General features: G+C 40.0%; 1 protein-coding gene across 1 annotated transcript; it reads left to right on the top strand.

The window, feature by feature from the left end:
- Positions 1 to 3722: 3722 nt before the first annotated feature.
- Positions 3723 to 16403, top strand: capn8 (calpain 8). Its single transcript, XM_066697012.1, has 21 exons — positions 3723 to 4014; positions 5351 to 5420; positions 7952 to 8070; positions 8393 to 8526; positions 9393 to 9561; positions 9817 to 9900; positions 10131 to 10216; positions 10310 to 10384; positions 10518 to 10678; positions 10998 to 11167; positions 11401 to 11412; positions 11917 to 12128; positions 12618 to 12654; positions 13165 to 13230; positions 13500 to 13557; positions 13690 to 13754; positions 14114 to 14182; positions 14422 to 14500; positions 14898 to 15014; positions 15472 to 15530; positions 15633 to 16403. The coding sequence occupies exons 1-21, from the start codon at positions 3778 to 3780 to the stop codon at positions 15654 to 15656; spliced, it is 2103 nt and encodes a 700-aa protein (XP_066553109.1). The 5' UTR covers positions 3723 to 3777; the 3' UTR covers positions 15657 to 16403.
- Positions 16404 to 17475: the final 1072 nt, after the last annotated feature.

Here is a 17475-nt window from a genome sequence, read left to right as displayed (position 1 = left end):
TAAGAAAAGCTGCAAATGGCAAGAGCATGTCCAGGCTATCCAGCCACTAGCAGCTCAGTGACTCACACATTCCCATCATGATTTCCTGAATATCCCCAGTGCGCATCCAAAACACGATTCCATACATCCACTTCTCTTTGTGTACAGAAGTGTCTCCTGTTCTCTGACCTGAATTGAAGTGGACCTAATGTTCATGTATGCTTTCTGCTTTGGTTCCCTGGGTTTAGTAACAATTTAGTAACAACCATGTAACAATTTTTAGTAGTAAATGTTATTTCCTAATTGCTTATGCCTCAAAAGTATAGAAAATGACTATTACTTCCCACAAACTTTGCTTTTGTGACCAGGACAGAGATATTTTGAAATGTACCTATTTCCAATGAGAAAACAGGCAAATAGTCGGAAACATATGAATCCAAATTAACAGGTATTTATACTAAAGTAATACAAACATTTAGAAGTGAGTAGTTTTCGAGATTTACGATTATACTGTAAATACAGTATAATTGTAAATCTTTGTATTACTTTAGTATAAATACCTGTTAATTTGGATTCATATGTTGTTTTTTTCTGACTTTATGTGAACGAAAAGACACAAATTCGCCTGTTTTCTCATTGGAAATAGGTACATTTCAAAATATCACTGTCCTGGTCACAAAAGCAAAGATTGTGGGGAGTAATAGCCATTTTCTATACTTTTGAGGCATAAGCAATTAGGAAATAACTTTTACTACCCAGGAACACAAAATGTGATCAAGATCCAGAATATTGTATATGTGATCTGTCTTCTGTAATCCTGCAGATCTGAAAACAACATAAGAATGCATAAGAATGGATTTTTTTCTTCAGTGGTACAGAACCGCATTCTTAGCAATCCGATTATGCGTCATAAGACACAAGGGTAGCACTATAATAAACAGCCCTGTCTCGTTAGAGTCACTTATGGTTACAAGAGAAATAAAACAATGTTTGTCCACAAACTCAAGTGTGTTTTCATATTTTGCAATGCACCATGCTTTTAATTATCCACTAATAACACACTGGAATTTCAGTGTAGGCTGATAACACTGTTGTAAATAGATATTTCCCAACAGACGTCTGGCCATCTTAACCATTCACACCTGCAATCGATAGTACACTCCCATGCACAACCATGTGCAAGAAATTCAGTATTTGACCACATCTCTTGGAGGATTAACACAGTTTCAGATGGATATTGTGCATAATGTTGAAATGAGATCTGACAAAATGTGTTGCTTCACGAAGAACAAAATAAACCTGGCACAAACCCACACAGCCATGGAACATAAGGGTAAGCGGATATTGATTTTTGTAGATAATGTTTTGTTTTGATTGTTATTACAATTACAGTTTCCATTGCTTTCTGTGTGTCCTTTCAGGTAATTCAAATTCTAGCGCATAACTGTAATTGAACAAACTCCCAACTCCAGATTCACAAAAAACTTTTAATTTTAATTTGAAATAGAACTGATCTGATTAGGACCAGTGTATTTCTGTGTTATGGGATCCTGCTTTGAATAAGTAACACATCAATGCAAAGTCAGGCAAGATGCAGGGACAAGGGATGGGTCTGTTCATTAATATATTTCAGGTTGTCAGTTGAAGTGGAAATTTCCTTCTGCCAGATTAAATAGGCCTGAATGAAGATGTTCTGATATTGGTCAATGATGGGGTTTTATTTGCTTTGGTTTGCTTATCCATATACGGCTTAGTAATCTGTGATGGTGCCCGATGGATAGTTCAACCACTGAATGTAAAAATTAAGCTTTAAATTTTGTTATAGATTGTGCTGCTATTGATGTTGTTCAATGTGTTCTTCCAGTTAGACCAGTTCACCTGCAGATACAGGCCTTGTTCTTCCTCCTTATCTCACTGGGGTGTGAATAGCAACCATATAACTGCTGAAGCGTGTAGTTTATAGTTTGGTAATATACGACAAAAAATGAATGACACTTTTAGGATGTCATATACAGATACACATACACATAGTTTGTGTGTGTGTTCATTGTGGGGGGATGACCATAGTGCTGGGCTTGATAAATAGGCGGTGTCTTGAAAAACAGACACACAAGGGCAGGGAAATAAGTGCAAGGCATGGTGCTTTAATTATTTACAGTGCTCGGGGGGGACATTTCTTTGAGACACAAAAGCTAATAAACACACACAAATTCCAAAGCACAAAGCACAATCTACAATTATTCTCCCTCTCCCTCTCCCTCGCCCATACACACACACCCCAAAAAAAGAAGGGCGTGCTGACTTTGTCTAAATGCAGGAGCCAAGCCAATCAGATGAGTCCTGTGGGTCGAGCTGAGCGAGAGAAAGAGTGCGTCTAATCTTTGATATTGCCTGTTGCAGATGTACGGTCAAGCATCTACTTTTTAAAATTAATTAGGGCACCTTAATTTCTAGCACCATAATTGTGCACAACCTAGTCTCACAGTGTCTGTATGTGTATGTTAATAAACTATGCGTTCATCGCTCATCTGACATATTGATGTAAGCAGATTTCTGTCAGTCTTTAAGCTACTGACAGCTATCGAACAGCAATTGTGAAAACAACTAAACATCTGCCTACCCACATAGTTCCCTCTTCTGAGTCAGCATGGTTAAAATAGTGGGTAAACTCTTCTTACAGTAAGGGAGTACCCACAATCCCTCTCTCTCGGCTCTTGTAATTAATCAGTTGTTTTTCCTGTCTACTTGTAAGTTTCGCCTTAGTTGTACAAGCCTCTGATTTCATTCATTCTCTCTTTCGTCTCTCAGGTGTGTTTTTCAGATAATTATACACTATGAAGTGCAACTATACAGCTACGTAGTACTGCGAGGAAAAGTACAGCACGTCCTTCCACAAATTATTCTTTTACTTCTAATATTGATTTCAGTGTCTCCTGGCACCAGCTCTTGCAAATTGGTAAATAATCGGTAAACATAAGCTTGACTACAACCTGACTACCAAATGGATTTATGCATTTACACATTCAATCAATCACCCACCTTTAATTGGAAAGTTTTGAGGAATATCTCAATTTTCTTAGCTGAAATTAGGATAAGGCCTACAACCAGAGTTATATAAATAACCAATTCATCAAGTAACTGCCGGAGTTAGACTGATTGGCGGATTGCACATCGCCTGTTTCAGGTCCAAGTGAGTTGACCTGTTGAGAGAGGTTTTTCTATCCCTCAGTCGTACCTCTTGTGTATCTTCTCCTCATTGCCCCCTCTGTAGTGGAACCAGTTCCCAGGATGCATCAGTACTGCTCCATCGCCCATCACATTTCACCTTTTCTAACAGCTTCCCCTTTCGATCAACAGAACTGGCTTCTCCCCTTCAATCAGACAAACCTTGTGCTTGTAAATAAAGAAATAATATAATGGAACAACATATATCTTTTATAAAAAAAAAACAATATAGTAATTTAATCTCTCCAGGTTTTCATTTTTTCAACATGTAGGGTTGATCCTTGCAAAATGTCCTTTGTTTGTAAAAGAATGTCCTTTGTTGGAGAATTAGTGTGACTTGCACTCCTCCCCTCTCTTGTACATCTTCGTGAGTCTTTGTCCATAGTGGGAATCATAGACGAGACATCCTCAATGTGGAACAAAACATGCCACACCTTTCACCTGTGGCTCAGTGTTATCGCTCCCTGGCTCCACCTCTCTCAGCATGTATTTATGTGCAAACACATGCAGGGAGAGCAGTGCAGGTGACACAGGGGGACACACACTCACGCTCACGCTCACCAACCAGCCGCTATGTCTAGTATTGCCTCTCGAGTAGCCAGGAAGCAGGCTCTGGCCGACGGGCTGGGCAGCAATGACACAGCCATCAAATACAACAAGCAGGACTTCGAGCTGCTGCAGAAACAGTGCCTGCAGAAAGGGATCCTTTTTAGTGATGACACCTTCCCCGCCAAGCCTTCGTCTCTGGGCTACAAGGAGCTGGGGCCCTACTCTTCTAAGACCCGAGGGGTAGTGTGGAAGAGACCAACGGTAAGGTCGTCTGTCCTCAGCTCGCTAAGTCTGGGCCGAACAAAAGGTCCAGATTTGGAGGTTGACTCCAGAATAACATTTTGCAATGATGTGAATGTTACTGGTTGAATTATGGGTGGTGGATACAGTGACAAGTAGATTGGATTTTTTGTTATTTAAAATGCTTCCATCTGGATCTCCCAGAAATGCATTTAAATAGGATATGTTTGCTTGTTTTCATGTACAACTAGTTGGTGCATACGATATCTGCTGACTTGCGGTTTGCCAAACCTGTCTAACTAATACGAGTGTGAAGATCGTTTTACCGTTGATGGTGTTCTGGTTTTAATTCCCCCTTAGACAAAAGGCTTTCATCTGCTACAGAATATTTATCAAACAAAGGCTTCATTAACTTCTTGAAGCACAGGTGCTTCTCGGAGCATCCATGCATCTCAGCTGAATGCTGCCTCTTGTCAATAAAAAACACAAATTTCACAGCATTTGTTGAGCAATTTGATATCTTAGACAGAAAATGGTATAGGTTTGCACAAAGGGCTACAAAAAGTTTCCTAGTTTGTTTCTTTTGAGAACAATAGCAAATCATAATCCTACAGGTTCTTCCTCTCAACAGCGCAATGCTATGGCCTTTCTAAAAAAACGGTATGTTTGTCAAGGGGAGGGATGAGTTTACGCAGTGAATGTGTTTGCAGATAAACACAGCGGGAAGTTTTTAAACAGGGCCCAGCCTTGCATCGATAAGCAAATGAACTGTGTTTTGTATTGAAATCAGCAATACTCAGATACCAATCTTATTCCAATAGTGATTATTTTTCATGACTAAAATGGGAGTTTGTGAATTTAAGTCACCGCTCAAATTGTGGAAGTTTTTTTTTTTTTTTTTTTTTTTACTTTGAAAAAAGTCATAAAAATGTGTGAAGAAATAATGACAGTGACTAAGGGGATTTACTCTTGTTGTCTGCTGATGCTTTTCCTTCCTATGTCCACTCCAGCAACCCTAACACCCTGACTGCCTGACTCGGGTTTCCTGCTGGTAGAGAGAAATGCCTTCAGGAAATGATCAAATAAAAGCAAGATAAAACTCTCTTTAAAGCAGTGTCTAATGGATTCTAGGCTTTCCTACCCCAGAGATACAAATTCCTTTCATGCTGTTTTTCCCACTTGTTATCCCAGACTTAGGTTGCGTCATTCATAAACACTTAAAACCAATTATTAAGAAGCTAGGACATGGTGTGCTGCTCAATAGCAAAACAATGGACTTAATGTTCTTTATCGGGTTAATCTTTAAATTTAACTTCTTGAAGGGATTAACTTAACTTCTTTTATTTTCTCTATGCAGGAGCTGTGCGCGAACCCCCAGTTTATTGTAGGAGGAGCAAGCAGGACAGACATCTGCCAGGGAGCTCTGGGTAACACAAATCTGTTTAACTGCATATATACCTGCTGCAAGATTGGGGGGAGCGTAGTGTGGAGTTAATTTGTGGTTAACATTTGGTAAGCAAACCTATTGTTCCTGATGTATCGGATGACACAGGCAGGTGAAAAAATGTGTATTGTAGGCAGCATACAATATAAGTGCCGCAGGCTCTAAGGTATGATGTCAGCTCTTTCTGATTGGTGTTTCATGTCATCGTCCTTGTCTTGCGTGACTCGAGTGTTTCGCCTTGATAAGTGTTGTCAAAACAGCAGCTGACCCCGCCTTCCTTGCCTTCAGCCAACGGGCCATTTTTGTTTCCCGGAAGTCTGCACTTTTGCCTGCCTCCCTTGTTTTTCTTCTCTGTCTCTGAAAGTTTTTTTTTGTGTTATTGGTTACTCTTGCCTCACACAAAACACATTAGTAGTAAAGTGAGTTCAGTCTTGTATCACCAGGTGAGGACACCTGCTTTTCTGTTGATATCTGCAGAAACTGACTTTTGTATTGGCTGAATCCTGTCAGGGGCACGTGATTGTTTTTGTTGATGCTTTTCTCTGTTTCATATTAATGAGGGAGGAAGCGCAACCCTGGCCTCGTTTGAATTGCTGTGGTCTGTTGCCTAGTGATGGTCCCTGACCTCGCTGCCTGCCACATCTGCACTGTTGTAGTGAGGGGAGAGAGACTCAGCTCACAGCAGTGGCAGCCCGGCACAGTATGGTAGCGTGTGTGGACCAGGACATGCTAGCTGTCTGCTTAGGGAATCCTGTTACACATTTGTAGCTAACATACGACAACTAGCTTTAGGAGTCATCCAACCTGACAAACTAGTTTAAGGACAATGGAAGGTCCCTTACTGGTATTGTAATTGCAGTTGAAAAACCCAAAATTACTTTATTGTCCAATATGAAGGATTAAAATGGGAGGCGGTTCATTTGTGTTGCTTTGTAATATGAATGTTTCAGTTGGTTAAACGGTTATTTGTTCAGTTGCTGATTTGAAACAGCCTACATTGATCTCCAGCAAAGTGTCTTTAAAAGATGAACATGACAAGCCTAAATAATAGTGATCTAATTTGGTGAGGCGTTTTTTGTTTTTGTTTTGGCATCTTGCCCTATAAAATGCTTCAAAAAACAATTTTACCAGTTATACCACACATAAGCAGTAATGTGAATCAAAACTATTCCGTGTATTCTTAAAAGTACTTAGGTTACACCACACATTTTCTGGTGTAGCGCTGCCGCCATTGCTAGAATTATTTGCATTTTTTGTATGGCTCTCAACTGACTGCGTTTTCTTCGTATTCATAATTGTGATAGTATCCACCACTATTGCCAGTGAAATAGGTATTTGTCTTTCTTTGGGTCATATTTCTATCCAACCCTCAACACTAATATTGAATTTGATAGATGATCACGGATTAGGTGGACCTGACACAAACAAACATAGAAGAAAGAAAATAATGGATTTGGTTCAGGCAATGCCTTTTCATAGCCTTGGCTTTGTGTAGGTGTGGTCCTTTCTTCACAGTCCAACCATTAAAATCATATTTCCACACATTTAGATAAAGAAAGACAGAGGCTTTGTAACACCACCACAAAAACGTTATCTGTACGGGGTAACACCCTTCTACTGTGTTCTTAAAGCAGTGGGAAGCAGAGCACCAGAGAGGGAGACATTTGTGTACGCCAAAATCAATGAGCCATACTTTGTGAAACTCCATTGTAAATATTTATTATCCTGTTGACCACAGATATGTGGAAAGAAATGGACCACAGCACACTGGAGCACACCAAACCAAACATACCTGTGTTTGTCTGTCTTTACTCATGTGGGCCCATGGTTTTGAGACACAAAATTGATCTCCTAAACTGTTCTCAACCTTGATTACAGAGTGAGACAGCCCACTGCAGCCTCACAGGGCAAATGACTTTGTTGGCTTGAGTTTATACATAGAAGAGTTTATATTTAGCATTTATAAAGCAGAATAAGTCAGACTGTATTCCTATCAGATCATTAGAAAATGCAGGTTCCTACACTGGGGTGTGTCTCTCGTTGTTAATGCACTATTAATGAAATACAAATTCAGATCGTTCCCTTGGTAACCAGGATATGGCCTCATCTTGCACTATTTGCTCTGCTGTGCGGATACACTGTGCACATATATTAATATTCACATACATCTAAATATTCACCCTCTTATGGGTGATCTCTTTTGAAACATTAATTACAAATGCTTTGAATGTATGTAGCAGGATTAAGTGGCAAATCATGAAACACAGGTTTAAAATGCATATCCTTTTGCAGAACCTCTCCTTTTGTCAATTGTGTTTTTTAGGCTTAAAACACATTGCCTTTGTTTATATATAGGCACTTCTGAAGGACAACACATACATAACTACCTCATATTTTGCTACCTCATCATAAGTAGTAAGCCAAAAACCCTGAACACTGCAAGCAATAGTTCAATTTCAATTTCCGAATAGAATTGTTACCATTTTTTAAATTTCCGTGCTGGTCTTCCCTCAGGTGACTGCTGGCTCCTGGCTGCCATCGCGTCCCTGACCCTGGACCAGGAGATCCTGGCTCGAGTCGTCCCCAGTGGACAGAGCTTCCAGGAAAACTACGCTGGGATCTTTCACTTCCAGGTCAGGCAGGAGAAGAGTAAGCCAGTGTGCATGACTGGGTGCCCTGGCAGTTTAGCACCATTAAATCAGAGCATAAGCACAAAGTCAGTTGCAGGTACTGGAAGTGATTGGAAATAATGTGTTGAATAGTGTTGTTTTTCAAAAAATAAGTTCTACAATCAACATGCAAAACACAAAATGATGGCTTTAGGGGCAAAAGAAATCCAAGCACTCAATCTGCTACAGGTGCCCAAATATATATGTTTCTTTCTCTGTTTAAAAAGAAAGTGGTAACAAAAAAGAAAGGTCCCTATCTGACCACTTCCTGTTTCCCCACCCACAGTTCTGGCAGTATGGAGCATGGGTGGATGTTGTCATTGACGACCTGCTGCCCACCAAAGATGGACAGTTGCTGTTCGTCCACTCAGCCGAGGGCTCAGAGTTCTGGAGCGCGCTGCTGGAGAAGGCCTACGCCAAGTAAGTAGGGCTCAGAGGAGATGTGCGGTCAGTGCAAACCGGCATCTCAGGTCTCTCTCAGGGACTGCAAGACTCGCACACCCAAGGTATGACTTGCAGCTTCAAGCCTCACAGAATCTCCTACCTGTAGGCCCTAGTAAGTGGCTAAACCTTCTGAAACTGAAGCATATTATTTGACAGTAAAGAACAGTATTGTATATATGCTATAATTACCTATTGGTTTAAAATGCATTTTATCTAATTTAATAAAGATGGCTACAGTTTATTTTTAGTTTTACATGCGACTTTGGTCAAAGATTGTCTGGTGATACAGTGCTGAAAAGAAAGTTTCAGGAAACCTCAAATTGCATATTTTGGCCTATTTGCTCAGGTTAGTTGTTATCTTTCCTGGATAAGAACAGACAAAAACTCAGGACGCATACCAAGGTAGTCCGCTGTATATTTATATACAAATATTTCTGCTCAAAAAGCCTGGACTTTTGCCAGCTGGAAGGAGGAGACATCCTAGCATTTCAAACTGCGTGACCTTCAGTTTCACATCACAGCCGAAATCGTTGACACAGTAGATTATATGTGATAAAACTAAAACGGCATATAAGTACAGATAAGCAAATTTTACTCCCAAAACAAAATATTTGAGATGGGAAAGTGAAGAATCCTTATCTACGGAGTGTCTGAATCACTTCACTGGCAAACAACTCTCAGAGCTGCAGCTGCAAGCTCTATAGTGCTACCCCATGGCAATTCAACACAACAACAGTCACAGACCAGAAACACAATGTGAAACCACTAGTTCCTAAATTGAAGCACTGCACTAACACCAGATATAATGTCTTGACAATCACTGGTTCAATTCTTCAATTTAGGGTCAACGGGTCCTATGAGGCGCTGTCCGGAGGCTCCACCATCGAAGGCTTTGAGGATTTCACTGGAGGGATTGCAGAGACATATGAGCTGAGCAAGGCCCCACCGTTCCTCTTCAAAATCATCACCAAGGCTTTGCAGCGGGGTTCTCTGCTTGGATGCTCCATTGATGTAGGTCCAATAGCGGAGGAACTATGGCAATTCCCATGTACAACCCATGATATTTTTGCTTGAGACCTTTGGATACACTAGAATATTGGTAGAACATTCAAAGTTGTTCTGTAAAACACATAAAAAACAACAAAGCATTATTCGACATTCAAGGATCATTCCCAGTCCTTGTTCTGCCGCCCTTAAGAAAGTGAGGCTTCACACTCCATTGTCTAACCAGCCGTGTTGTGAGCTGTGACTGTCATGTTTTTCCAGATCACAAACTCCAGAGACACCGAGGCCATCACCCCTATGAAGCTGGTGAAGGGACACGCCTACTCTCTGACTGGAGCCGAGGAGGTGAGTCAACATCGCATGAACTCTTTCTTCTGGCTTGTACACAGTTGACAACCTTAATCTTAATTTACTTGACGTCCGGAGGGTTTGGCTGCAGGGTAAAGGCGGGTTGGGCCATATTTGACCAGATTTTATTGACCAGTATTTTATTATTGGGGAATATAGATTTCTTTGCCCAAACATTGTCTGGTTAGCTGGGTCTATGGGCCTAATGTCCTACTCGGTGCCCTCAGGTGCAGTATCGAGGAAGCACAGTGCAACTGGTTCGGATCAGGAACCCTTGGGGTCAAGTGGAGTGGATAGGCCCCTGGAGTGATGAGTAAGTATCTCCGGTTATTGGATGCCACGTATGAGACCTCATTGTACCCTTTGCCCACTGAGCACTCAATTGACACACCTTTCCTTTCACCAGCTCAAGGGAATGGAGCTACATTGACCCAAATGAGAAAGCAAAGCTGGATTATTCTGCTGACGACGGAGAGTTCTGGTAAGCCGCCCTGCTATAGTTGACTGGATACAAACAAATTAACCTTCTCTTCCGCCACTCTTTCCTTTACATCAGGTCCTCAAATACATTTCTTTTCTGGGAGCTTTCATTTACGTATGTGTCCCCTGTTAAGGATGTCCTTTTCGGACTTCTTGAGAAACTACTCCAGGCTGGAGATCTGTAACCTGACCCCGGACACTCTGTCCAGTGACGAAGTCCACAAATGGAATAGCTATCAGTTTGAGGGACTGTGGAGAGTGGGGTCCACAGCTGGGGGCTGCAGGAATAACCCAGGTAAAACTATTTTACCATCTTTATCTTGTGGTAAACCCCCCCCAAGAGAGGGAGACAAGGCATGACAGGGTGTAGCTCGATCTCATCAAGGCTGAGGTGTGTTCCTCTGATGTAGCCAATGTCCTATGTCCTTTGGTATATGTTATCCTGGGAGCAGTGTGGCTACGGTAATGTGAGTGGATGGTACTGCCATAGCAACTTCAGGCAGGTCAGAAATACAAAATAAATCCATCTGCGTTGAAAGATAGGCTTTTGGAAGTAAACAGAAATCCCGAAGTGTGGCTCTGCTCAAGGGGGAAAACCCATTATCTGTCTTTAGCCACCTTCAGCTCCAATCCCCAATTCACCATCAAGCTGGATGAGGTGGACGATGACCCACATGATGGCAAGGATGGCTGCACCTTCCTGCTGGGCCTGATGCAGAAGGACGGCAGGAAGTTGAGACAGACTGGGAACGACTTGAACACTGTTGGATTTGCTATATATAAGGTACAGTGACTCCCCACTCTAAATCATCAAACATGTATTAAACACCAATCCTTACCCCTGCACAAAACTGTAAAAAGACACCTCCAAATAAGCTCATACATTCAGTTTATCTGATCATGTCCTTATGAACATATAATCTTCCGTTCACTGAACATGTTGCTATCTCCAAGTAACTGTGTAAACAGGAAGAAAACAGGTTATTTAAAGGCTGTTGCTATGGCTTTGTTTTTCAGGTTCCAGATGAGGTACGTACAACTGAGGAGGGTTTGCACCAAACATCCTCAAACTCAGTGAGGCTGTATTTGTAAGTCACTGATGTGGAGAACAAAAGCAACCATAGGGTCCTTTTCATTGAAAGTTGAACAATGCTGAGTTTATGTGCAGGGTTTAAAAAAGGGCTGCTGAATTTGGATTTGACTCTGAACACTGCATATTTTTTTTTTTTTTTCCATCTTGTTGATATTATGCATGACTGGCAAAGACAATAACTCTAAACGTATGACATGATTCTCTCAGTATAAGCAGACGAATAACATTTCCCAGACAATGAGGAATTACATTATTTCCATAAGCATGGGTTTTAAAGAAAACTTCACTAAGGATGGAATAAAGTTAAGAACAGGGCAATCTGGCTTTAAAATGCCCAGCAGCCTTAGCGAGAGAACTTTCCCCTTGATTTGAAAATGAGGGGAGTTCAGGTACAACTTGACACCAAAAGACGTATTTGTCCCGTCCTCATGCTGATACAGTACAAGGGCCGCACCAACATACACCTGGGCCCAGACGTCTTGCTGAGACAGCAGGCAGTGGCCATGAGTGACACCTTCATCAACCTGCGTGAGATCTGTAACCGCATGAAGCTGCCGCCCGGGGAGTACGTCGTTGTGCCCTCCACCTTCGAGCCGCACAAAAATGGCAGCTTCATCCTGCGTTTCTTCTCTGAGAAAGAAGCTTCCACCAGGTATTGGGCCACAATATATATATATATATATATATATATATATATATATATATAATACCAAAGGCTAGGGGCCACAATATATCTAAAATACTAAAGTCTGGCACTTTTCTTTTCTGGGTGCAAACATAGGGCTGGAAAATGATCATTGGGTAGATGTGCTCTGTGAAGCTGGGCAGCAGAGAGCTTATGGGTGGCATAGATGGGATCAGTAGTCCTGTTCTCATCAATTTCAGTGCCTCATTTGTATCCAAGGACCCCAGGAAGTGGGTAAACTGGGAAATGGCTTCACAGGGCTATGCTGAAGTCCCATAGTATTCCAGACCCTGCCAGGTCATAGTGACAGATAAGGACAATCTTTAGATGCTAGACCTAAGCTGTGCAATTGTACTATTGGACCTTATTTAATTGCAAGTGACATTCACTTAGGTGCATTAGGGCTTTAAATACAGTATGTACAGTGTTTTAATGCCTACGTTTGTTTTTTTACAGCCGCATGGATCATGACGTCAAAGCAAATATCAAAGAGGTAAACTGACTTTTTTCACCTTCTCTCAGTTGACGTCTGTTTAATTTAGTAAGTGTTAATGAGGAATCTTATAGATGACGAAAACACAGAAATCTGTTCTCTTTACATCTTATGGCTTGCCTCCTAGAAATATAGGCCTGTATGTAAAAGTAACTGATACATACTAATGTTTCTGTTTTCTGTATACCACATCTCTACACAAACTATTACATTTTGAAAGGATTATATACAATACAGATCAGTGTAAGCTGTTATACTACAGTTTTGTGGCTTGGATTGGTGATTAGTGAGGTCTGCCCTACTTGAAATGTGCATTTTAAGATTTAACATTCCTATCTGTAGTTAGACATTTTTGAAACTGAGTTACAAAAACAATATAACTTGCTCAAGGTACAGTACATGGAAGCAGGCCATCCCAGTTAATTGAATACTCACTCGTTTCAGTATCAAGCGAGATTGTTACACTTGTGTTGCTTATTTCTTTGTAATATATATTTTTTAACTCCACAGCATAACGTCTCAGAGGGTGATGTGGATCCTGGTTTCAAGCAACTGTTTTCACAGATTGCTGGAAAAGTAAGGCTTTGTGTTTACATTATGTCTGATTCAAGGAGGTCACTCGCTAAAATGCCATCCCATAATAAGATTATGTCAAATGTTCACACTTTCCATTACAGACTTTATGCTCTCATTCAGCCAATATTTTCTGTAATTATCCTGAGATTTAAGACAGATTCTCCTCTCACACTTTTTTGGAGATGTTTCTGTGGAAGCTAACAACTAGCAAGAGGGGTCAAAAAAAATAGTTGGCTTTCACTGTCTGAAATGTATGTCTCTCTCATAAGGATTCAGAAATCTCTCCCTTCGAACTGCGTATCATTTTGGACAAGGTGGTGTCCCAAAGTAAGCACTGTTTTCACATTTTTTTTTATTTTTGTACCCTCCCAATAAGCTATTAATGTTAGGAGTGAGAAATACAATGTTATGAAATGTATGTGCTCTGCTGATTAATTGTGCTTTTAAATGCCCAATAAGGAACTGATATTAAGCATGATGGTTTTACTCTGGACACCTGCCGTAACATTGTCAGCCTCCTGGACGTATCCTTTTGTAACCTGAAAGGTTAACTCTAAACACAGAGAAATATATATATAGTACTGTAGACTACCGGACTCCTACTGTCGTTCTTGCTGTCAGGTCTCACAAATGTAACTCTATCAAACATCAAGTTAATTAAGTTCCATGTTTTTCAAGCCCAAGTCTAGTTCATCACCAGCCTTAACTGACTATTGAGCTATATTAGGACAATGTGGTGGAATCCTTTTTTCATGGTGTGAATTTTAAATTCAAGCAAAAAGGCAAACAGTCAGTGTAGGTGTGCAAGTGCTGGCTGAAGTTGGTTTGACATGCAAGTGCGCTGAAACACGAGAACCTTTGAAATGACCTTGACAGCGAGCAGACAGATGGCAGTGGAACGCTGGGCCTGGTGGAGTTCCATGTTCTGTGGTTGAAGCTTCAGAAGTACCTGGTAAGAACACCAAGCGAACTCTAGCCACATCTTTGTGAGGAATGGTGCAATGCCCCAATGCACAGCCCCTCAGACTGTAAAGCCCCAAGCATACAGGAATAAAAAAAAAACACTAAACCCATCTGCACCCTCACACTGAGCAGGGACGATTTGTCAACACTGCATTTAATGAAAACATCAACGACTCGAGCAAAGTATCACAACCTGAGTGGCCATTTCCTCTTTCTGACATTCTACAGGAAATCTTCCAGCACTGTGACTCAGATCGTTCTGGTACCATAAGCTCCCATGAACTGAGAGGAGCTCTTTTGGAAGCAGGTAAGGCAATGTTATAAATAAAACCTGTAAATGCCTCTGGGACACAGGGTTTTACAGATTATAACACAGTATCGCTCTGCCTTTTGAATGAATTGAACAAATAGATGATTTTTGTGTTTTTGTAGTTTGTTTTGACTTCTCTTTGCGTTACTCCAACTTGAATAACATCATTTATTCATGTAAGATGCTGTATAGGTTCTACACCCATCAAATATTAAACATATACAGTAGTTCTGGTGTTTTCGTCTGAGGAATACAGTTTTAGCCACTGATGGTTTTCATTTGCAGTAAGGGGGCCTACAAAACAGTCCTTAGGTGTCTTTGCACACTGCCTGAGGTAAACCACTCTGAGAAGCAATCTTGTTGAGTTGCTCTGCTTTGCGGTTGTCTTTTACAGGGTTCCAACTCAACAACACAGTGCTGCAGGCCGTTGTGGGCCGCTTTGCTAATGCTCAATACGCCATGGACTTTGATAGCTTTGTCGGCTGTCTGATCCGAATTGAAATGCTCTTCAGTAAGTGTATACATATCCCTTGTGTATTTACACTGGACTAAAGCTACACAGTTGAACTGCAGAAAAAGCTTTACCTGTCGATTCCCGTAGTGGACAACATAGTTCCTGCGCTGTGAATCCCAGCCAGATTAATTTGTGTGCAGAACCTAAATGAAGACGAAAAGACACAAAATAGTGTTAAAAATTAAATCATTATGTTTAGTTTTGTTTATTTGTACAAAGGGGTTACATTTCAAGCTAAAGTTATATTTCATTGTACAGCTATGTCTCAACCCAAATATAATTACAGTATTTAAACCTCGAAGAACAGAATGTTAAATAGACATATTTCACGAATATATATTACTGGGATGGTGAAGTTTTCCTTTAGCAAAATAATCTCTGTTTACATTCTGTTGATAAATGTGTTTAACCAGAATCTCACCATTGTTTTCTTCATTTTTCTTTTCCAAACCAGAAATGTTTAACACTCTTGATAGAGACAAGACTGGAAAAATTCAGCTGGATGTGATGCAGGTAACATATACAGTTGAACTTAATTCACTCTCACTATACGGGTGTGAAGAATCAAAAATGGCTTTTGTATTTTGAATATTGACATACATTTTTGTTTTTCAGTGGCTGTGTCTGGCTGTCAACTAAAGCTCCAACCTGCCGAAAATCACATCTTTAAAACTTGAAAACTCTTCCTTCTCTTCAAACTCTACCGAGTGATATTAGCACTATATCTTAGACTCTTTTTTACCTTTTGTATGAAGCTGACAAATGCTTGCTAGGGGTCAATTTTACATAAAATGCTTATCATCATGAATCTATCGCACTATTGATTAAAAGTGAAAAAAAAAAAACATAAGGATAATACACACATTTATATTTAAGAAAATAAATATATAGTCTTTATTTCACCAAAGATATGGGACCAGTGTTATATTTAGTTTAATTTCAAAAGGCATAACAGCCGTCCAAGACCATGGCTGCTAGTTTCTAATAGCACAATGACAAATCACAACCAAACATTAACAAGTTAGAAACTAGTATTTAAAATAATTAGTAACATTCAATTTATTTGGAGAGCATGTCTGCAATTTATGTATTTTTATTTGTAATGTATTCAGTCAGCTAGCATTCGTGTACTTTACATTATTTGTGTTTTGTTTTACCATTACTGAACTGTTAAAAGTAATGTGACAAACTGAAATATTTAATTGTCATATATGCTAAACTATTTTATCAATGGGACACTGCTCTGGGATATACTTAAGACATTTTATTGGTCAATTCTGTACAAATAAATTAATTTAAAAACTCAGATCTTTTATTACTCCAAGGTAAAATTGAAAAATATTGTATTTTTCTTTCTTTAAAATAAACTACATTTAACTATTTTAATCCCCAGTGTTATTGTGTTCTTTGTAAAATGTGCCATGTTTTTAAACTGTTCACTGTTTATTTGGAATACTTTATGTTCAGCCAGTACTGTATCTCTAACAACAACTTTCTTGTTTATCTACCGTAGTTTATCTACCTAGCAAGCTGTAAAAGTGATCTTACTTTATAATAATACATTTTCAATATACATATTATAAGCACTTCTATTAAAATCTAGAGCACTGGTTCTAAATCATTGGTCCTGGGGACCCCATGCCCTGATGGTTTTCAATCCAACCGAGCTCTCAATTACTTAATTGAACCCGCCATCAATTTAACTAATTGTGTATCTTATAAAAGTTAGAGATTTCAAGTTCCATCTACAGTTTCATACTTAAAATGAAATGTTTAAAATAATTTAGATCTCAGATTAGGCAAATTATTTGTTAAATTAGGGTTCGATTAAGTACCTTACTTATAATGAAGTAAATGAGAGCATAGCTAGAACAAACAACAGCAGGGCATGGGGTCCCCAGGACCAGGATCGAGAACCACCGACCTAGAGTAATAAGTGCGTACGTGACTCACAATGTCTACACAATTTACATTAACATAAAACAAATCTGAAACATTTGTGTTTTATCAGTGCCAGTTGTCCAGTGTTTCAGATTAGCTGTTCAGCTTGATTGTGCTTTTCAAAGGCATGCACGGGAGTGGCTGTGGTGTAGCTCAGCGGGCGAGTTAACACACTTCATTGTTTTTTGGATACAACCTTCAGGGAGGTCAGGGTTACACTTGAAAAGATCTTGCCCCTCCATGGCTGGTGTGTAGCTGTAGCTTCCCTGGCACCTGTGAAGCTGCAGTAATAGTAGTTGTGGGTGCTGAGGTGGTTACTATCATGGGAACAAGGGTGTTGGGTTTCTGTAACATGATGTATATAAATCTGTGTCTGTTATGTGGCCATTGTTTTGTTTCAGAGATGGATTTACAGTAAATCCTTCCATTCAGACAACTATATATGGAGTCCATGTCACTTCAAATTGGACTTTTCTAGTTGCTTCTCTTTTTGTGTGTCATTTTCAAGTGCTTGCGT

Source organism: Amia ocellicauda, chromosome 23, assembly GCF_036373705.1.
Source record: "Amia ocellicauda isolate fAmiCal2 chromosome 23, fAmiCal2.hap1, whole genome shotgun sequence".
NCBI classification, from domain to species: Eukaryota; Metazoa; Chordata; class Actinopteri; order Amiiformes; family Amiidae; genus Amia; species Amia ocellicauda.
This window is presented reverse-complemented; position numbering and strand designations above follow the sequence as displayed.